The sequence below is a fragment of the Typopeltis vanoorti genome, chromosome 7 (assembly GCF_054136105.1).
Source record: "Typopeltis vanoorti isolate ZY-2024b chromosome 7, IOZ_Tvanoo_1.0, whole genome shotgun sequence".
NCBI classification, from domain to species: Eukaryota; Metazoa; Arthropoda; class Arachnida; order Uropygi; family Thelyphonidae; genus Typopeltis; species Typopeltis vanoorti.
This window is the reverse complement of record NC_143555.1, coordinates 52,499,126-52,523,416: the sequence shown is the minus strand read 5'-3', so window position 1 is coordinate 52,523,416 and position 24,291 is coordinate 52,499,126. Positions and strand designations below refer to the sequence as shown.

Genomic DNA, 24,291 nt, shown 5'->3' with positions numbered 1-24,291 from the left:
TTCTGTGCATTACTTTTGTTTCTTTCCAATTGATCCTGTGTGCGGGGGGTATCCAAAGCATGGTCTGCCAGACCTGACTTGCCATAGTGAAAGTGTCGGATATATTTTTTGTGTTCACTGAGGTGGATGTCCACAGTTCTTCCTGTCTGTCTGTAGTAGGCTTGATGGTAGTAGTAAGCTTATCCATGCGTATCACAGAGCATGAAGACAGATTTTTGGTTATAACATAATCGACACAGAGCAGCAGTACAGCTTGCAAGTTGGCTCAATTCAAGCCCAAATACATGGATATCTTGACAAACTGTGGCAAGGCATCTTCAACAAGTAGGCTTATATGCCTGAAGACCTGTAGTCTGTGTCCCTTTATCTAAAGCGCATCGCAGAGCATATTTTCAGTGGTGTTGTAACCATAACAATTGGACAAGACACCAATGTACTAAAGTGCTCTTTAGAGATGAGAGTCATTTTAGTCTTTCCTCCAATTTTAGGCAACACTTGATCTAGCGTGAAAGTTGCACTGCTTACCATCATGAGAACGTTCTTGAAAGGGAAAGACACAGCAGTCCTAGGGTCATGGCGTGGGGAGGCATTATGCTTAATGGGAACAGTGAGTTACAAGCTGGAAAAGGGACTATGAGTGGTGAACAACATTGCAATGAATTTCTTCAACATCATGTTCAATTTTTCCATGGTGCTGTAGGTGAAAAATTCATTTTTATGGATGACAATGCCACCACATCACATAGTACATGAGCAGTATAGATACTTCTTGAGAGTGGAGATATTAATCAAATTGAGTGGCTAGCAAGCTCCACAGATCTCAACCCTCAAACATGCTTGGTAGGCAATAGGGAGATGCACTGCAGCTTGAAATTTCCCTCCAGAAAACAACCAAGGCCTTATCCTTGCTCTGAGGAGGAGTGGGCAAGTTTGCCTCGTGAACTCCTGAATTACTTGGTGCTAAGCATGGTACAATGTTTTGAGAGCTGCACTGCAGTTCAAGGTGGACATATTCCATATTGAAATGTCTCTCCGCATAGTTTTCCGTAAGCACTGTACATTAATTCCTTAACTACGTCCTTAGAAAATTTGTAACTTTTACTAAAACTGTACTGCAATTTAATTTGTATGAAATTTATAACACATTTTTTTGTGTAATATAATTTATTAGTATGCTGGCAATAAATTTATGTCCACATTTGGCTGAAGTCATGAAAATTTTTTCATATACACAGGTAAAACTGTAGTTTGTTCTTAACTTTGTATTTTGATGGTGCTGTACTGCAGGAAGTGGATGAGATTTGAGATTGGAGAGTGATGGTTGACAGTAGACTGAAGTTTAGAGAGCATATTGTGAATGTTGCAAAGACTGCACACTCTAGTGCTGCTATGATAAGAAGTATGCTAACACGTACAAATAAGGAGGTGATTGTGCCACTGCATAAAGCACTGGTCAGACCACACTTGGAATATTGTGCTCAGATTTGGTCTACTGGGTTCATTGTGATGTGGAAACATTGGAGAGGATTCAGAGATGAAAGACTAAAACAATATCAGAACTCTGGATGTTGACTATGGAGAGGGTTGAAGGAATGTGAATTGCAGAATCTAGTGGATAGGAGGAAAATATTCAATATGATGGAGATGTTTAAGTTAGTGAAGGGATTATAAAAAGAGTAGAAGGTGAGAGGGGAACAACTAGAGGCCATCATCACTGGAAGTTATGTAAGAGTGGTGAAGAGAGGTGTATGGAATAGAGGTGAAATGAGTAGAGATGAAGAGAGGTGTAATGAGTTTTTACATGGAGAATCGTGGGTGAATGGAATGCATTACTGGAATATGCAGGGAGTGTTAAGGATTTTATGATTCAGTATGATGAAGATGTTGTCAGTTGAATGATGAATCTTCGAATGCCATGAAGGGTGTAATAATAATAATAATTGTTATTACTCACTGTCTCAAACACACATAGCTGTTTCCAATAAGTAAACTAGCTGGACAACAAAATTCATCTTCTATCTGATATTTCTTAATAATACATAGTCTTGGCCTTTTCTCTAAGGATGAATATCAAATCTCAATCAATGCAGGTTCACTTCTAGATACTCTGATAGTCTGAATGTTGGATATATATGGAGGGGTACTTGCAGGTTAATCAGTATGAAGGAGTCAACAGGAAATATAGGTTAGTTTTAAACCAAATTAGTTTGATCATCAGAAACAAAAATGATATTTGGTTCTAGTGACACTTAACTAGTTAATATCCATAAGTTCTTCCTTGGCCACCTTATGCAAAATTCTAAGTTCAAACATACCCTTTTTTCAGGCCCAAAATCAATGCAAATAGAGAAGTACCAGTAGGTATGTAATTGTAATATGGAAATATCTTACCAATAACTTACCAATGTTCCATCAGCAACTCTTTCAGGTGTTAATTTTGTAGTAGAAGCCTTTTCAAAACAATCACCATCTGGTCCATGGGGTGTCATTGCACTATGTAAACTTGCTCCACCAGGTAAAAAACCAGTTTCCTGTAAATCAAATTTATATATTTCATTTGACAGTTTGATTTCAACCTGGTGTCTTTAAAATAATCCATACTACGCTGAAATAAAAAATGTTTTACTGTGCTTAATGAAAATTCAGTATGTATGCATTAAGCAATATTAGTTTTATTATCTAGTTTTAAAGACTCTTTCATCTGCTTCTTTGAAAGTAAGTATACAAAGAAGTTTATATAGAGAGCATTAACCACATCATTTAAAAGATAAAAATGGTTTCAAATAGCTTCTGTTGTAAAAATAATTAATTTTCATATTAATGATGTCAAGTGTGAGCATCATTGTTGATCTGGCTGCTCTATTGCTTTTCATACCTTATCTCGGCTGAGCCAAACTGCTTTATCAGAGAAGACCATATGTAGTTGAGTATTAGACCTTATGTCCTGTTGCACTGATTGAGTAAATAAATCATTTTTGAATGTCTCCTTGGCTTCCATATATATTATTATTATTATTATTATTTTTTCGGGCAACTCCAGGAGTCCTTAGCCTCATCGAGGGAGGCCCTAAACATCATGTCCACACAACTATGCGATTACATTCTCACAGTATCTATCATACCTTGTCTTGAACTCGTTCACAGTCATAGCACCCACAACAGACTTTGGCAGCTTATTCCACTCATTTACCACTCTAAAAGTAAAGAACCCAGCTCTAACACCCCTGCTAACCACACTCTTGCCCAGGTTCCATAGGTGTCCCTTAGTTCTCCCACCACCAGTCCTGATCTCAATATATAGCTTAACATTATATGACATGTAAGGCTTGATGCACTGCTCAATAATGGTTTGCTGCCAAGTAAAATTAATTATGTTTCTCCCTCAATGTATGGAAAGCTAACTCTGATTTGTGTACTGCCTTTTGCCTCTACATATTTTAATATGTTTGACTATACAGAGTTCCTCTGAGTAGCTTGTCTGGTTAATGTAACAATCACTGCAAACATAATATATCTTGTAAAGTCCTAGCCTCAGTGATCACAGGGAAAAAAAGTTTGTTTAGAGAGACAGAAGGCAACTTTTTTCATTATGTTTCATTATAAAACCATGACCCTGGACTGCTCTGAGAAAAAGTAACAGAACTTCGGAGTTACAATTTGTTTGATTACTGGATGGTTCTTGAGCTCTTGGTGATATGTTTAGAAGGTAAAAATAGATTACACATACACATAAAGATAATGAAACAATTATTGTAATAAACTTTAATTGCCACATTTCAACCTGAAATTATAGGACATCACCAATGGCAGGAAGACTAGTACATACAAGTTATAATGTTAACAACGGATTATTGAAAAAACAGTACAAGCCACATGATGTAAAAAGAACAATGTGATAATGGTGATGAGATGTAGTAACTGTTTTAAAAAAAGTTATTGACGTCTGATAACAGTGAGGCTTTCGCTGGTTTTCAAGTAAGGAGAGGCAGTCATTTTGATTCAGATTAGGATGATGAAGCAGGATTTCACTGCTCTCTCTCTCTCTCGTTAAACAAATGTTTGAACTTGAAGCAGCATCAACAGAGTAAGCGTGTTTTAGACAGGAGATTCTGTGGTTGGTGTCAATTCATGTGGGCATATTATGTAATTTTATAACTTAGTTCAGTGTTTCTCAAACTTCAGATATCCATGTATCCCTTCTTAAATTTTCATTATTACCATGTACTCTCTTATCAAAATAATAATAATAAATAAATAGATAAAGTATATTTAATTGTAAATGTCTATTACATGTAAACAAAAAATATGATTTTTTTAAATAGAACAAAATTTATAAAAAAAGTATAAATTTTTACTTAATTTACATAATTTATCATCAATGAGAGGAGTGAAATTGCTTATGGTGGGATAAAATTTCAGCAAAATTTGGCTCTATAGTTGTTAATTTCAATCTCAAATGTGGTTCCTCTTCTTCATCTTAATATTTACAAGGGCCAAAAATCCAACTTCACACAGATATGAACTTGGAAATGGAAAAATGAACCTTAGATCTGTTAATTCAGGAAATTTGTTCTGTATTTGTAGCCAAAATAATGATAAAGTATTCTCGCATTAATAATTTTTTAGGAAACCATCAGAAGTTAGCTCTAAAAGTTGTTCTTCCTCTATTGATGATAGACCCTTTGGCATAGATTTATCAATATTGAAAGGGTATCTTATCCACTCAATATTAATGTCCAATTCAGGGAAATACTTTTTTAGATTCATTTGTAAGCTTTGTAAATGCAGAATGATAGTAATTTTCACATCATTAATTTGTTCATTTGAACTTGCAAGCAATTCATGAAGAGAAGGAAACGTGTCAAATTCTCCATTACCAATCCGCTTTTGCCATAACTTCATTTTTGCCAATGTGGCATTCACTTTATCTTGGACATGAAATATAGCAATTTCCTTGTCTTGTAAACACAAATTAAGATTATTTAATACAGTAGATCTATCTGCCAGGTATGCTTGTTGACTGAGCCATTTCCAATTATATAAATGCTTTTTCAATTCAAACTTTTCATCAAGAAAAATTTGTAGTTCATTCCGAAGTTCAAATAAACGAGTAAGGACTTTTCCACGAGAAAGCCAATGAACATTGGTATGGAAAAGAAGTTGTATATGATTAATACCCATTTCTTTGCAAAGTTGAGAGAAAAGTCTGGCATTTAGAGGATGGCCTTTAATATAATATATGATTTTTACAGCTTCATCCAGAACTTTTCTTGGTCTGTAGACATCATATGTGTAGCCAAAGCCTCCGTGTGTATTAAGCAGTGCGTCGGTTTTGCATCTGGTGCAACAGCTTGAATCCTTGAAACAAGCCCTTTTTTAGATCCGACCATGGATTTTGCTCTGTCTGTGCTTATTCCTACTTAACTTTTCCAATCAGGCTTGTGTTTGATGCATGAACGTATTTATATTGTTGAATATTTCTTCTCCGTTAGGTATGTTCTGGCAAGGATTGGCAATATAAAAGGTCATCATGAACTTTTTGATTTTTTTCATACCTAACAAACACTAGAATATTTGCAAAATTTGTAATATCGGTGGATTCATTGATCTGCAACGCATAATAATGACTCTTACCTATATATTGGATAACAATGTTTATTTTATATTTTCAGACATTTCAGTGATTCTTCGATGAACAGCTATTTGAAAGGCAAATCAGATCAAAAGACCTTTTTTTGCATTATCTCCGATCATAATTTCTCTATTATTTTTGCTGCAAGCTGGACCATGATATGAAACTTCAAAATACTTCATATTTTCACCTCCTGACATAATTGAGATCATTTTTTGAGATTCTTTTAAATTTTTAGTTTATTTTGAAAAAATTGGACAGGTTTGTCCACGTAATCACGTTTCAATTCAAAATAGCGATTTAAATTAGAAGGTTTGCTGCTTTCACTTTTTAAAGTTTCATCACAAATGACATAATAGAATAGGTTCCTCTTTATTTCTGTCCATGAAAATCAATTTCATCTGATCCAGATACCATATCAACGTTTTCTTGTTGCTTATAGCAACTTGTATCTGCTATAGTGCTCTCTTTTATGCATTTTATAAATCCAATCTTAAACTTGAATCCAGCTTGTTCTTCACAACGATCCATACTTTATCATCATCATCATCATCAAATTCCTGATATTATTACATCTTATATTTCTATCTTCTAAGGCACTTTTTACCTTATCAATCCACCTATGTCTTGGTTGGTCTTCTTCTAGATCTTTTTCCAGTCAACCTGACAGAGAACACTTCTTTTTGCTAATATTTCTTCTCCCATTCTATTTAAGTGACCATACCACTTGAGATTAACTTTATTAATGCATTCCTGAATGCTGATAATGTCAAGTTCATTCATAATATCCTCATTTTTAATATATTGCCACCAATACCATCTGTTTATGCCCCTAATCTTTATCAGGGCTCTCATATCTGCAGTCTCTGGTCTTTGGTCAAGTGTTTTACTTCTGACCCAGCTCTCAGATTCAGATCTTTGAGGACTTTTTCTACTTCAAGTATGTATATGTATGCCTGACTGCATTCCTGTTGAATGTTTTTTGCCACTGTGCTATTACTGATTGTTTCATTTAGTAATTTTTCAAAGTAATTACTCCATACTTCATGGATATCTTTTTCTCCAGTTTTAATGTCACCTTTACCTTCTCTAATTCCTTTTACAGCACTCTTTCCTCCATTTCTGAGCTTCTTCAACAACCTACAGAATATCTTGCCACCTTCTTGATATTTATTTTCTATGTTCTCACCATAGTCTTTCCATGACTTTTGTTTAGCTAGTTTTACATTTGTCTCAGTATTCTCTAACAGCACAAGCAGACTTATTTTCCAAGAACTTTTGGTAGGCTTTCTTTTTTTCCTTCACTGCCTCCTTAACTTCCTGTCTCCAACATGGAGTTCTGATTTTTCTATCCTTATAGACAACTTCACCACACGCCTCTCTGGCTGAATCAATCCATGTTTTCTTCAGGGCTTGCCACTGAATCTCCAAGTTTGGTTCTTGTTACCAAGCTCTTTCATTTTTTCTTGAATAATGTTTGTGTATTTTAGTCTACAGTTCACATCTGAGAGCTGCTCAACTTTTATTCGCTTTAAAACTTTCTTACATGCTCTTCTTTTCAATATGAAATTTAATTTTATTCTGAACAAGACTAAATAGTGATCACTTCCTATTTCAAATCCTCTGTACACTCTGGTGTCCTGCACCAGGGAGAAAACATCACTATCGACAATAACATAGTCAATGAGACTTTTTCTTATTACTTGCCCATTTTCTCGATGTGAATTTGTGCACATTTTTATGTTGGAACATGGTGTTAGTAATAACCAGTGCATGTCCTGAGCAGAAATCCAACAGGTATTTTTCATTATTATTAGATTTGCTCTTTTCTCATATTTTCCCAAAATATTTTTATATGTCTGACAATCATTTCCTGTTCTGCTATTTAGATCCCCAACAAGGACCAACTTTTCCTTTTTTCATCATGTCAGCTGCTTCCTCTAAAGCCTCAAAAAATTCCTCCACTTCTACCTTAATAGAACCTTCTGTGGGACCATAGCCACAAATAAGTCTCATTGTCCAGTTCTCCATTCTGATATTTATCAACATCACTACTTGAGATTGCCTGCCATTCAAGAAGATTAGTCTCATATTTAGTGTTGAATATTATGGCTACTATTGGCTACTCCTTCTTTTCCTTGATTGTCAATGCCAGAATATAACATTTTGTATTTATTGCTCAGAAAGATCTCACCAGTTTTTGTCTTTGTTGTTTCAGTCACCCCCCTATTATGTCGATCTGGTACTTATCTAATTCCTCAGTTAGCTCCATTTCTTTACCATTTAGGCTTCTTATGTTGATAGTACCGATCTTTAACTCTGGTAATGTTGAGTTGGGGTATGTTTTCATATTTGTTCCAGTAGCTGACTTTTCGCTGTTTACCCTGGTTCCCTGATGAAAACAACGGGGGGGGGGGGGGCTTGTTTATCCAGGCAACGCTCCAGCTGGCATGAAATTCTGTCACATTGTACCATCATTTTGTATTTTGGTTTAAGCCAATAAGAATACAATTTGGTCAGCTAAATCCCAAATTGCCACAGCCCATCCTCGTTCTTTTAGTATTTAAGTAAACCTAACAGTTTGCACCATGTGAAGGTGAAGACTGGACATTAGTTCAGAAGCCCTGGTCACTTCTCTGTACTACTTTAAAGGCTATGTGGAGTCTCCTCTCAGTTATACAGCTTTGACCCTTGAGCATTCCTGATCCATACTTAAAAATTTGGAAGCTAAAAAAATTATTACTGTGTTTACTCGAATATCACTCGTACTTTTTTTCCCAAAATTAAAGCTTAAAAATCGTGGTGCAAGATATATGCAGGGATTTTCGGAATCTGAAGTTTTCAAAAAAAAATGAAAATGGGTATGATTTACCAAGAAGCTCCTATTCACTATTGTTATTTTTGGACTCAAGAGCGGTTTCCTCGTGTATAACGTCAAAGTCATCTACCCAAACAGTGTCATTTTCTTTCCCATTATTTCAACCAAAAAATTACCAGTAATTTACACAACTTGAGATACATAATGAACAGTCCTTCACAAATGACTAATGGGAAGTGAACGCGGAGTGCGAAACAGACAGCAATGGTAGGTCAATAGGATAGAGCAGCTATGAAGATGTGCATTTGATTGGTGTGGTACTGACAAACGATCGTGCGATCCAAAGATAAAGGCAAGCCAACAGTTGAGTTGAAATGCTAATTCTCTTCAACCAAATTACATAATATCTGAAACATATTCACTATATATTTCTTAGTTTAAAATACGTTCAGGACGGGGTGGTGTCAATCAAAACCATATGGTGCACCGGCAACATATGGTTTTGCTTGACATATGGTCTATACAGCATTTTTCTGTGGGAGTGGACATGTGATTCATTAGTTAATGCCGTTTTTATCCCGGTTGTCTCTAATTGCACTATTTGTTGAGAAATAAATACACAGCCCGCAAATGTCTCTGTACCTTATTCAGTTACAATAAAACGACTTGGTTTTCTTATGTCTGCAGTATAGTGACTGTTGGGGAAGAGCGTGTTTATGTCAAGGCAATAGTAACTTGATTGTTTAAACTTTTTTTTTGATGTGCAAGGTATAAGCAAAACTTTTTAATTTCTTTTTTTCGTAAAGTAAAATCAGAGGTGCGAGTTATATGTGAGGATGAGTTATATTTAAGTAAATCCGAAATAATATTTATTATAGTATTATAACTTCTGTACATTATTAAAGCAATTACTTCGTCGTCTTCTTCTTTCTACATATTAGGCTTACTGGCCCGTTACAGGGCTAACTTGAGCCTTTTTGAGTCGTACCCATCCTGAGGACAGAGTGACTAGCCCTATGCCTCCCAGTATATTCAATGGCTGTAGATGCATGTGTTCACAGGGCCTGTTTGCCTACTTGCACGAAGAAAAACCCCAGATAAACTGAGGAGAAAAACCCTGCTGTCCATGCCAAAGACTGGCTAACTTGGCTATATCTGAGAAAGATCCTTAAGCTCCTCACGTCGACAATGGGAATCGAACCTAGGGCACTTATTTCCAAGGCAAATGGTTGTGAAGCTCACAGTCACTAGGCTAACTGCGCAGACTATTAAAGCAATTGTATCATTGTAAAAGTAGTAAATCTATTAATCGTTAATTAATGACAAATTTGTAATATGATCAAATAATGAAGAACAATGCTTAATATCTGCATAACTGTCTTAATTACATCTACTAATGACTCATATAATTACTTTTTTATCAGTCACTATGGTATGCTCTTTGCATTGTTGCAGGCTCGCAATGTACTTCATATACGAAGCTGAACAAATCTTCACGAGTGATCACCTACAAATTTGCAAACTATTCAAATGAAGCAGTTATCACAATTTGAGTAGGAGAATTCATACATAATATATGATTTATTGAGAAATATATACGTTTAAAATAATTATTTTTTTCTTAATAATGATTCTATGCGTTAATGATGCATAGCCGAAAATTGCCACGGTACTCCTTGAAGACCTTTCACGTATCCCTTGGGGTATATGTACCACACTTTGAGAAACACTGCCTTAGTTCATCAAGGTTTGAAGGTGGGTCATGGTGGAATACCCATTCCTTCAATGTACTCCAAAGATATATCAAGTGATGTGATATCAGGAGAACATGAGGGAGTACAGGAATTCTGTGAACCTTGAAATGAGGCTTCCAGGGAAGTGTTCTGATAAATAGACTCAAGAACCACGTGATGTGTGATAAGTTGATCCATTCTATTGAAAATACCTGTGGATGAAGCGAAATGTTTTTTGCACAACAAATCCTATGCAAATCCTGGATGAACAGCATCCACACATTCTCAATGTAGCATTTGCTATTCAAGGTTACAGTTATTACACCACCCCTCTTCAATGAAGTAGGGCCCAATTATGCCATGGCTGGAAATCACACACCATGGTGACCTTGCTGGGAAGAGGTTTCTCTTGGACAAATTCAGGTCTTCAGAAACCCAAGAAACCTGTAAGTTTGTTTTTACATGACTGCTCAGATGGAAGTGCACTTCGTGTGAGAACCAGACATTATGGAGTAGGACAGATCTCCATATAGCTGATGACACTATTGCTTGGGGTATGCTTACAGAAATGATGATCAAACTGCTCATAAACATGTCGTAGGTGTGAACCATTTGTTCTACCAACTCCATATGAACAAAAATAATGCTCAACAATAAATGCCTTTTCTTCCAACATCAACACTATTGCTACAGCTAAATGTAATGGAGTAGACTCTACGTGTGCTCTTCTATTAATGCATGCATGTAGTTGAATGGCATATCTCATAGAGCATGTAATGAAGGAGGTGTTGAAGTTCAGTACTGTTTATTGTGCCATACAGTATATGGAATTGGAACCCTGCTGTTTCTGGGTTATTGGAGGCAGGCTTGTAAGAATCAAAAACAAATTGTATAATCTGTTTGGAAAAGCCATTCAGTTGCATAATGTGACTTTGTTATTCATTCTGGTTATTTCATCTGCCAAAGCAAATTTTACAAACAGATAGAAGGGACCTCAATTGAAAACCCACCCTCTCCAGCCCTTGAAAGCTTTTAACTAGAACACTTAGAAGAAATCCTTTCCTCTGCACAGGCTTAGCCTTCATTATGGGTACACTATGTCAACAACAACTTTGTCATCTGGTCCCATAAGTAAAATACCTTATCAGCCTTTTTAGCAAAAATAAATAATTTACTCCTCCTTCCTCCAGATATATTTTGCAGTGGAAATAGAAATGGACATTAAACTGGCATTCCTTGATATCCTCTTTTGCTCTCTTTCAGATGAACTAACTACTCCATCTATCATAAACTACTTTCACTGGTCATTGGCTAGCTGATACAGAAGCACTCTGCTCACCATCCTTCCTAAAAAATTGGAATCATAAAAACTCTACTGCACTGTACTATGTATGCTCTAAATCTAAACATCTCAAACAATGTCTCAAAATCCAACATATTATCTCTTCCTTGCATGCAACAAGTTCTCTGTGACTGCCACGTTTCCTATTTCAGACCAACAGGACATTCTGCAGAAAAAAAAAAAAAAATATATATATATATATATACACACACACACACACACACACACACACATCAATGTTACATCATTAATAAGAAATCTGAGAAGTCTGACCTAGCACAGCATGGAAATCACACTGACCTTATCATTCTCATCTGAATAGGGAATGGGGAATATTGACTCTCTCTCCTTAGCAAAAATATGGTCAAGTCTCATTCTCATAAGACTTGAAACTTTTTTTTTTTTCATTGGTTACTACATTTCATCATTCACATTGCATTGTTCCTTTTATATCATCATATGGAATGATCTATCTTGTACTAACTAGTCTTCTTGCCACTGACGATGGTAATCTGTAAATTTCAGGTTGAAATATCTGGAAGTTAATCTTTTCATTATCCTTGTGTGTACATGTAATCTATTCTTACCATTATGGCATAAGTAACTCTCAGACATGTTAAGAAAGCGTTGTATGATATCAACTTTTAATTAGGATTTACTGTGAGAATTTAAACATACAGTTTACAGTTCTTCTCCTTGTTGTAACTTGATATGTTGTGCATGCACCATCTCTCTGGTTATTAAGGATGTTTCATACTGATATGGGTTTCTGTGCTTAATAGTGGTAGTGCAATACAGCATGTGGGGATATTTCTAAGCTTGAGTTCTTTTTTTATACTGCATATGGCTAGTTTGTTCTGACTAGGAATTGAGATTAATATTACTGAACAGTTAGTGAACAAGGAAAGGATAATTATTATAGGTGAATTTCATTAGGAGTGCCTTAATAAAAAAAAATAAAAATAAAAATATAAAAAGGCAGATGTATACGACTCAGAGAATGGAGTTCACCTTTGCCAGCCTGGCTGGTCAAGTGGTTAGCGTATTCGTTCTCCGGCCAAAAGGCTGCGGGTTCGAATCCCAGCATGGGCATGGATGTTTGTGATTGTCTGTGGAAATACTAGTGGTGGTGGTGGTTGGCAGTAGATGGCGTTGGTGTAGTTGCGGTCAGTTGGTGGATTGAGTGGTGGAGACAGAGTTGTAAAGCAGGTGCCCTCCCTCGATGAGTCTTTGGACTCCCTGGAGGTGTCAAATAATAATAATAATAATTATGGCAGTATAGACTAGAATGAAGAGAAAGTAAGTGGGAATAAGGAAAATGGATTTCTTGAGTTCTTCAAGGATGTAAAGAAGGCCAAACGAGGATCGAGAGTTTTAGATCTGATCATTTCATCAGAAGATGTGATTGTGATTCACACTTCCCTCCAGTTATTAAGAGCGATCATGAAGTGATCTCCTGGGTTGTGGCTAGCCATATGTGGACTTCTGTGAGGAAAGGATAGATGTGGAATTACAAGGCTGGTGATTATGAAAAGCTCAGGAGATAGTTTGGAGCTATAGCATGGATTTTAAATGTTAAGTGGGATGGAGATAAATGCTGCCTGAAAACAGATCAAAAGATATTTTATAACATCGATGTGTGAAGGTCAACAGACTGAATATAGACTGAATAATGTAGGTGTCAAATGGATGAATAAAGGGATTGGGAATGAAATTTAGAAGAAAAGGATATCGTGAAGGCAGCAAAAGATGAATAATGGTAGCAATCACTTGCATAAGGACTTTCAAGAGCAAGCCAAGAAGGTCACTTTAGTTGGTAAGTAAAGACAGCAAAACTACAGTATGAGAAGAAATTAGCAAATCAGCCAAATAGCAATTTGTATAGAAAGGCTTATGTGTTCATTGTTCATGTTGTTTAATTTTGACGGTATATATCAGAACACAGAATTATAAGTAAATAAGTCAATAAATAAGTAAATTATTTATTGACTTATTGCTGATATTTTGCTTGTGTTATAACCAGCATCTTCAGAGCACAAACACACAGTTTGTTACAGTACGTGAGACTACAACAACATGGTGTAACAAAGGGACTAGTTTAACAAAATTGTAGCAATAACACAAAGACTGAAGTCCTAAAAAAAAAAAAATAAAATAAAATAAAAAAAATAATAATAAATAAACGAGAGATAAAGCAGATACTAGTTATGTTTTAAGATGCTGTCTCCCAAATCTTAGGCAAATTTATACAGCCATATTTGTTGAGATTCGGAGTATGTTTCAGGGCTTCCGTAGCTTCTAAGAAACTATCTCTCTGACTTGTAAAAGCTTCTATGCAGAACTTTTGCTTTCTTCCAATTAATCCTGGGGGTATCCAAAAAATGGTCTGCTAGGCCCAACTTGCTATAGTGATAGTGCCAGATGTATCTTTTATGTTCACTGATGTGGATGTCCATAGTTCCTGTTTGACTGTAGTAGGCTTGATCACATGAGCAAGGTACTTTGTAGATTCCTGGATGTGGTAAAGGAAGGATGCTGTCCTTGGGTGAACGGATGAGAGTTGCTAATTTGATACAAGGTCTGAATACAGTGCATAGTTGATATTTATTGAGAATTCTAGATTTCTTTTCTGATATGCCTTTAACGTATGGGATAGTGACTGTTTTGTTGTAGTTCTCCATGGTCGATAGTGGGAGGGGTTTCTTGGAGCATTTAGTATTTTGTTTATCTTATGGGGATTATAGCCACTGGCCAAGAAAGTGTGGCATAAGTGAGCCAGTTCAGTAGCAGGAGCATTGTCATTGGAACAGATTGCTCTTGCTCTGTGGGTTAGCGTTTTTTAAGATACCATATTGTTGAGAAGGGTAATGGTGTGATTGTTTGTGTAAATATCTCCCTGTATGTATGGGTTTTCTAAAAACTGAGAATGATAAGGAACCATCTGGAAGATGTATGATTAGTGTATCTAGGAAGGGCAGACAGTTATTAGCTTCCAGTTCCATTGTAAAGTGGATTTTTAGATGTTGGCTATTTAAATGCGCTAAGAATGTATCCAATATGCCTGGGCCATGTGGCCAAATAGCAAGCACATTGTCAACATAGCATAGCCCAAGTGTTGGTTTGAAAGTGGCTGTATTGATAGCTAATAGCAATTCTACTAATGAAAATGGTAACTGCTGCAGAAGACATAGTTGAGGCATTCAGTGAACAATTTATAAGGGTGTTTCATCGTCATCAGAGTAAAATCACGAAAAACTCAAATGTAGAGGACATAGAAGAGAATGGCTTAATCGTGAGTGAGCAGGAGGTATATAAGAAAATAAGTAAGCTTCATTGAGATGATGACATTGTAACATAAATAAGGAGTTTATTAAAAATAAGTAATAAAAAACCTGACAAATTTTGTGTGTCATAAGACTTACATCATCAGGGGTATTATTTTTTTCTATTTTTGACAGGACTTTGGAAAAAAGATTAATGACAACTTTAGACTCATCTAGATGTTTTTCTTTTTCTTAAATTATGTATCTTATGATTTGCAACCAGTGTAGCTTTGTTGGATGTAATTCTGTTAATGCTATCCCATAAGTTGGACAGTAATACAGCCAATGCACTATGTGCAGTAAACGTATTTTGATCTATCTTTGAAAGCTCTGATCTAGTGGCTGTGATTCGTTCTCTTAAGATAGCTAGTTCTGTTTTTCTATAGATTCTATTTGCTTTGGCTGAAAGGAATGCATGTTTAATTCTTACAAAATTAGGTACAACATCATTGTCTCTGCATCGAACCAGAAAAGATAATTGATTGATGAAGTTCTTATGTTTAATGCATAATTTTTCTAGTGGTGCAACTTTAGATCATAGGCACTCACTGTGGAGCTTCCAGATGTACACATAAGTTTCTGTGGTTAAGTTTTTGGTATTGTAATATAAATAAGGAGTTTATTAAAAATAAGTAATAAAAAACCCGACAAGTGTCATGCATCATAAGACTTAGATCATCAGGGGTATGATGGGATGTAAAAAAAGAATAATTAAGCCATATCAACAATGATGCTCATATTTGACATGGTTAATATGACAACTTGTTATAATAAAAGCCATTTCTAGTATAACAACATTTCTATTCAATACGTAAAAACTATAGTTTTTATATTTTGAATAATCTAGTTAATACTCCATATTAGACAGTTTTTCTGTGTTTTTGTAAACTTACTCCTGAAGAAGAAGATCAATTAAAAGTACAGTTATTAAAACTAATATTGTTTAATCTGAGCATACTGAGCTTTCAATAAACATGGAACATAATTATTAATTGACTTAAGGAATTCACAATGTACAATAGAATATAATCAAATTAAACTTTAATATATATTTCCAATATTTCGGCAATGTCATGTTGCCATTTTCAAAGGAACGTACAATAAAGACACGTGAACAGGCACTACATACAGTAAAGGACAAAGCAGGAAGCTATCGTTTCTCCTAAAAGTCCTGAATGGTGCCCCTCCCACCCCTAGTGGGCTATGTAGGTATTCTTGGCCGTTGGGCTGAAGGTCTCATGATGTATGTCTCCCAAATTTGGGGCAGTCTCATGCAACCAAATTTGTTGAGGTTTGGCATGTTTCTTAGGGCTGAGGCTGATTCCATGAAAAGTCTTTCATACATGAACTTGCTTTGGTGTATTATCGTGGCTTCTTCCACCGTAGCAAGTTCAAGAAGACCTCATCATCAGTTGGGACCCAAATTATGTTGATAAATTACACACCTACTTTGGAAGATCTCCTCGTCTATATGATCTCCCGAAAATCCATAAAGAAGACTATCCAGTACGACCAATCGTGAATTGCATTGATTCTCCTACTTACCGAATTGCAAAAGTCTTGTCTCGTTATTTAAGTGCTCTCACTGGACATTCAAGATCCTACATAAAAAATTCAACAGATTTCCTGGAAAAAAATCAAGGATTTAAAAATCAAAGAGTCTGAGCTGTTAGTCAGTTTTGACATTTATCTCTGTTTACCAATATCCCATTAGCCGACACAGTCAATTTATTATATAAAGATTACCCTCCAGATATTGCAAAAATTTTCAAATTTGTTATCCATTCAGGTTATTTTAGTTGGAAAAACAAGTTCTACAAACAAGTTGAAGGTACTGCCATGGGTAGTCCTTTGTCTCCACCTTTGGCTAACTATTTTTTGAAACAATTTGAAGAGACTATGTTTTCATCCATTCACCCTCAACCATCTCTTTGGTATCGTTATGTCGATGATGTTTTTGCCATTTGGTCACATACCAAAGATGAGCTTTCTACAACAGAAAAATAGCCTTCATCCTCATATCCAATTCACCATGGAAAAGGAAAATTCTGGTACTTTATAATTTTTGGACATCCTGCTTACTCGAACTTCTTCTGGTACCTTATCTACACGCGTCTTTCGAAAGCCCACATTTACTGGCAGATACATTCATAAAATGTCTGCTGACCATACATCTCAAAAATTTGGCATTCTTAAATCTCTAATTAATAGGGCACATAAAGTTTGCTCTTCTCCAGAAATCTTATAAAAAGTTAATGGTATCTAATAATTACCACCCTAATGAAATCTAACAGGTAATTGAATCTTATGTTCCATTACCTAAGGTTTCTTCAACAGTTTGCAGAGTTCCAATCCCCTACATTCAGGAATCTCAGAACCTATATATAGAATTTTAAAAAAGTATACCAATTGATTCCCACTTATATTCCTATCAACAAAATTTCTTCCTTATTGCCTTCTACAAAAGATAAACTGTCATCTCTGTCTTTGGCTGGCGTTTACAAAATTCCTTGTTAATGCGATGTTTCTTATTTTGGACAAACTGGCCATTTTGTGGAAAAAAGAATTAAAGAACATCAATATTATATTGATTACAACAAACCTCAGAAGTCTGGTCTAGCACAACACATAATATCCAGATGGGATATTATGGGTAGAAGAATAGCTTTATGGGATAAAGCTATTCTACTTCATAGATGCAGGTTCAAATATGAATGCCTCTTTAAAGAAAGTTGTGAAGCTTTTTTACACCGACCGAATTTAAATCGAAATGATTGCCTCTCTCTCTCTCGAAGATCTGGGAGACTTTTATTTTATGTAATCATTAAAAAACGAATTATCTTAAATATTAATTATTTATTAATTTCTTTCATTTCCTAGCTCGCGACAACATTGTATTTTAATAGGTGATCCACCGAATATTCGTTACTTGTATTCTATTCTATCTGTTTGTAACACTGAAGATGTACTATTATTTTTAGTATGAAATATCTACCTTATTTATTAATTAAAGTTATTACTGTGGACTTACATGTTGTTTTTAATAAATAGACATATATTATTATAATATTTATTGTATTTATATTCAATACAAAACATGCACAGCGAATATCGCAAAAATCAAATGCAAATATTACATTTTTAGCATCTTACATGACACATTATCTCATATTTTTATATAGATAGATATATTGTTATTGTACATTTGCAGTACAAGCACATGAAACATAAAATGATTAGTAATAAAGAAAGAATTAAAAACATAAAAGAAGTTTAATAACAATTTAATGTGATGGATGTGTTTCAATACTGCTACATCAATATCAGGTGAAGTATTTGAAACTGCAATTCTTAGATTTCTGCTTTGAAATGAAACTTATATGAATAAGCATATATTTACTAATATTCATTAAGCGCCGAAATATGCAGGAAGCAAAATTTGTGAACCTGCTCCAATGTGTGATTTTTTTTCATTAAAATATAAAAAATAACCAAAAAATAATAAATAATAAAAATTAAATACGTTTCTTTTAAGATTAAAAAAAATTTACTTAATCTTGAAACATTTTAAATTTGTTTTCATTATTTCATGGCAACCCTCAACAAAACCTAACGGACCCCAGTTTGGGAAGCGCTGGTCTAGAACGTTCACTGTGCCTGCAAAGCTGGCCTATTTTGAAACAACCAACAAATACAAGGGAGAAACAATCACCATAAACAAGGACATTCAGGCCTGGCAGACAATGTTCTACCCACAAATAGAAAAAAATTACTATCCTTTATTGCAGAAAGTTTAAACTTTCTGCAATAAAGAGACTCTTTTTTTTTCTTCCTTAGAATTTCTACTTTTTTCTGCAGCTGTTTTTAAGAACTTCCCTAACCTAATTAACAGTTTGTTGTGTGCAACTCCAAGATATGGGAAACTGCAATTTTATGGCCTCCCATTAATACTAAAAAATATCACCATAAAAGATGCCTAGTACTTATTTCCATGTAATAAGTACCTTAGACTCCTAGTTTTACAGTGTATCAAAATTATCGCTTTATGACAGGGATGAAATACTGAAAGCATTAAATGAACATTTATTTCATCCTGCTGTTATTTCATTCCAATTAAATCTATATTATAAATAATATATCTCACTCCAATTTTATTTATTCATCTGTAAATGCACCTACTAGTGTACTATCAAGCTCCCCTTTCCTTACAGTTCATCATCCCATCAAATAACTAGGCATATTTATTCCCATAAAGATCAACTTTATAGGAATAAAGTTGATCTTTATGGGAATATTTATTCTCAGATATTATGGGATATTTATTCTCAGAAGTTAGCCAAGGCCTAAGCTGACTATAGCAATTTCAATTTCATAATCACTGCCCTGTAGTTCAATACGCATCTCTTTTTAAATGAAATATCTTCCCCAGTCTGGCAGCACCACCTAAGTCAGTACCTTGTAATCACTTTTAACAAATACAGAGTTGATACTTCACAACTGCATACTCTGTGGCTAGTACCATACCCAATGCTCAAAAATTTTGAATTTGTTGGAATGGTAGACATTAGTTAAGAAGGTGTTGCAAATAAGGTCCGAGTTCAGTAATGAGAGATGTCTCATCAGAAAAGAGCTTACTGGCTCGATTAGCTAGCATATTAACCATACCATATTGTTAACATTTCAATTCTTAACTTAATTTCAAGTTAAGAACACCTCAACTTCAAGGTGATGGGAATGTTTGTGAATGTACCCATTTGAGGGGGTTTTTTTTATTTATTTTTTTTATTTTTTAATCCTAAGAACGAAAGGGTGACATTGTAGAAATGTTATTAAAGTGTTTAGAAAAGGCTGACAATTGTAGTTTTATTTTTCTATAGTAAACTGGATTCTGAAGAATGTTGGCAATTGAGAAGTGTTGTTGGTTGTAACAAATAACAACCAGTATTCCCCACAGCTTATGGATAAGTGAAGTGAACTTTGGCTCTATATTAGTTTTCAATGCAAATTTATTAAATTACTAAATCAGTGATGTTACCTTTGCTTCATATGATCCATATATTAAACCCATGAATTCACTCATGCAGTTACCTATGAAAAAGAAAAACTTACCATAAGTTAACAGGCATGCTAATGCATAATGAAGTCTAAATAAAATTACATTGATAACAATCTGTATGCTGTAAACAACATTATTATTATATTTACAGCTCTATACATTATTACTATTAATAATAATAAACTCCTATGGAGTCAAGAGACTTGTAAAAGAAGCTTCATGTAACTAACAATATATCTATCACACTGCACCACATAATTCATTTGCAATCACAGAAATCGCAAAACTTTACTTTTCACACTCTTCTTTGCCACACTTTCACAGAGATCACAATTAATTCCCCCCCCCCACCTTACCTTCCACTTGTGAATGTATCCATTTGAGTAGTTTTTTTGTATACACAAAAGAAAAGGTTATATTGTAGAGATGTAATTAAAGTGTTTATGAAAGGCAGACAATTGTTTTATTTTTCTATAGTAAACACTTAATCCAAAAAAAATTCCACTTAAACATTATTATTACTATTATTATAGGCAACTCCAAAGTGTCCTTAGACTCATCGAGGGAGGCCCTAATATCATGTCGACACACCACAGTATCTATCATACTTCGCCTTGAACTCATTCACAGTCATGGCAGCTTATTCCACTCATTCACCACTCTCCAAGTAAAAAACCTAGCTCTAACACCCTTGCTAACCACACTCTTGCCCAGTTTCCATAGATAGCCCCTAGTCCTCCCACCACCAGTCCTATTCTCGAAAATATCTTCTGAATTAATCTTATAGAAACTTTTCAGTAATTTGAATGTCTCAATCATATCACCCCTTTTTCCACCTATCAACCAATTTCTGCAACCCACAAATCTTCAACCTGTTCTCATAAGGTTCATTCCATAGACCTGCTATCATCTTGGTCACTCGTCTCTGGATCCTCTCCACCTCCTCCCCCATCAAGAAGAAACCCTGGCACCCAAATTTGGGCACAGTAGTCTAGATGGGGGGTTTTATCAGGGCTCGATACACAGCAACAATAACTTGCTTGTCTCTGCTCGTCAAAGTATTCTTCAGTAACCAAGTGATTTGATGAGCTGATTTAGCCACTTTTGCAAAGTGCCGACTTAACTTTAACTCCCTATCCATCAGCACTCCCAAATCCCTGGCCTCGTCAATCTCCTGGAATACAGTTCCACCAATGTAGTATACTGCTGCTAAACCTTTCACTCCAAAATGCATAACCTTACATTTTGCCACATTAAATTGACATCCATTCTCCTTAGCCCAGTCCTCCAAACTATCCAAATCATCCTGAAAAATTTTGACATCCTGTGCATTCACTATTGCTCTACCCAACTTTGCATCATCAGCAAACAAATGAACAGTTCCTCTCAGATCCTTTCCTATATCGTTAATGAAAAAATTAAACAGTAGTGGTCCAAGAACAGAATCCTGTGGCACACCACTAATCATAAGCCGTCTTTTGAACTCTACCGCTGAATAAACTACTCTCTGATATCTCTCCATGAACCACCCTCCTATCCATCTCACCAATCCTATATTTATCCCCATATGCTGCAGTTTACTGATTAGAATTCCATGTGATATCCTGTCAAAGGCCTTAGCAAGGTCCAGCAGAATCACTATAAACCCATTACCCTGATCCAGTTCAGTTGTCACTGTGTTATAAAACGTGAGCAAGTTACTGAGGTAATCTTCCCTTCACAAAACCATGCTGTCCCCCATACAGTATCCCATTTTCATCTATCCATTCCTGTATTTTCCTCTTGACTGCTTTCTCCAAGACCTTCACAACGACTCCTGATATGCTGATCGGTCGGTAATTTTCAACAGCAGTCTTGGAACCTCCTTTATGCAGGGGGGACTATTTTCCCCTCTTTCCACCCCCTCAGGACTAACCCAGATCCAAGACTCAAATTAAACAAAATGGTCAATGGCACTGACAATTATTTCGCTGCTTCACGTAAGACCCGAGCTGGTATACCATCCGATCCCACAGATGTATTCACATTGAGGTTTTGTAATAGACTATTCACCTCCACTTCATTCATCACAATTCCCATATAGGCTGTTGGTTCCTTCATTCCTGCAATATCACCACCTGGATGATATACTCTTGCAAAGTGCTCGGTCAGTAATTTCCACTATATCAACTGAATTGGTTACCTTATCGGCATTCTTTAAAATCATTCTGCCGTATACATTTTTTCTTTTACTTGCAACATATTGAAAAAACTGTTTGGGATTCGCTTTAGCATGCATGACTAATTTTCTTTCATAATCCGCTTTTGCTTTTCTTACCACACTCGTTACCCTTCTGGCCTGCGCTTTATACCATTCATGTACCTGCAGGTCACCTTTCTCCTTAAATTCCCTCCACAGTTGTTTCTTTTTTTTTTGCAGCTGAAGCGTCTCGTCTCGTCACGTCACGTCACATCACATCACATCCACATCACATATCATCACAATCATATCATATCTCTATCATATCACCTAAACGTTTCTACATATCCCCTAAACACTTTAATTTATAATTCTTCCGCTTTTACAGCAATGAACATTCCAGAGTTCCTTCATTACAGTGGAAACCAGGTGACCAATCTGCTCAAACTACTCCATGTGTAGTATGATCAATGAGCTTTATGGAGAAATTGAATCCAGGTCTTTTCATCCAAAGGGTAGCTCTCATACTGAGTGATCTACAGAGGCTCGCTCATATATCGCATAAGAAACAGCCAGTTCAGAAGTAACATAGTAAATTCACAGTGGCTCTTGTTTTAATTTTGCCAGCAAAGATTGGTCATTTGATAGAGCCTCTGCTACTAATGGCTCATGCAAAAAGTTAAGCAAGTTTGAGCGCAGTTAGTAGTTGGAAGGGTACTCTCCGTCGATGAGTGTTTGGACTCCCTGGAGGTGTCAAATAATAATAATAATAGTAAACTCAAACTGTAGAGTTAAGTGTGGCTATGTTAAGTGGTTTCTAAATGTTCAATGCAGAAAATGAAAAATAAAAAAAAGAAGGTATGTGCAGAAGAGAGAAATGTGGAATTATCTTCTATAGTATTTTCAAATGAAGACAATCCTTTGTACATAATGCAGACCCAAAATTAAAGCAATTTTAAGATAAAAAGTTTAAAATTTAAAAAAAATAATAATTTATGTACTAATTAAAATATTCTAAAACCCACCACTGTCATTAACTCAATGCCTTCCTTATCATTATTATTAACATCAAACCTCCATGGAGTAAAAAAAGACTCCCTGCTGGACATCTACACCTCATGCAAAAATATCATTGAATCATATCTTAAATCCATCCAGATTTTCTGCACTCACCACACTCTCAGGCAATGCATTTCTTTCACCACCCACTCTATATGCAAATTCCAGAGACAGCTTATTATTATTGTTCTACCCTTGTCTTCCTCCACTCAATGAAGTATCTCCTCCACATTCCTTCTATTCAAAAAGCTTTGCAAATTGCATTCCCTCAATCTGTCTTTATATCTCACAATCCAGAGACCTGACTTTGTGAATCTTCTCTGAGCCCTCACTAAGATATCCTCATCCTCTTGAAAACAGGGCAACTAGATCTGTGCACAGTAGTCTATGATCAGCTTATACAAGGGAGCGATAATTTAATTTTTTGTATGTAAAAGTCCTCCTCATCATTGCCACAATCTGTTGGGATATTCTCGAAATAGTAGCAATACAATCCTTAAACTTCAGGGACTGACCACCATCCCCACCACTCCAAGATCTCTAAACTCTTCCAACAACTTGAAAAGTTTCCCATTAACTGTATACTCAGAATACAATTCTTACCTATCAAAATTTCAAGACCTTACATCTTGCAACATTAAACTGGTAACTTTCATTCACCTGCCAATCACACAGTCTATTCAGAATCACAACTTTCCGTAAGGCCAAAACACCTGCTCTATTCCTCATAGTTCCTGCCTACTTTCCCTCATCTGCAAATAACTACATATCTTCAGTTAGACTTGTCCAAATATCATTAACATAAATTCCTCAGGCACACTGTTAGTAAACTTCCTAATTTGAGATACTATTCTCTCCCAAACAAAACTCGCTGATACCTATCTAATAGCCAACTGCTTAAAAAAATACACATATATATTCCTATATATTATTTTTTCTCTGTGTGTGCGTTTCATTGCTATTATATTTTTCTATATGTTTTCCTGCACTAAAAGGACGAGTATTCATATGATGAGTATTTTTGGTTCCTTTCTGGTATCTAAATTTATTTACTTTAAAAGAATGTTAGTTTCCCCAAATCTAAAAATAAATCTCGTTTATTATATTCAGTTATCTTAGTCTCATAAATAATACAAGACAATTATAATA

At 35.4% G+C, this 24,291-nt stretch overlaps 1 protein-coding gene across 3 annotated transcripts in view; it reads right to left on the bottom strand.

The window, feature by feature from the left end:
* Positions 1 to 24,291, bottom strand: part of hgo (homogentisate 1,2-dioxygenase) — a 455,401-nt gene that overhangs the window by 69,730 nt on the left and 361,380 nt on the right. For all 3 annotated transcript variants that reach the window (XM_090395872.1, XM_090395871.1, XM_090395870.1), the window contains exons 13-14: positions 19,884 to 19,936; positions 2,403 to 2,531 (exon numbers count right to left, since the gene is read on the bottom strand). In XM_090395872.1, coding sequence (XP_090251998.1) covers positions 2,403 to 2,531; positions 19,884 to 19,936 — 182 coding nt within the window. The remainder of the gene's footprint in view (positions 1 to 2,402; positions 2,532 to 19,883; positions 19,937 to 24,291) is intronic.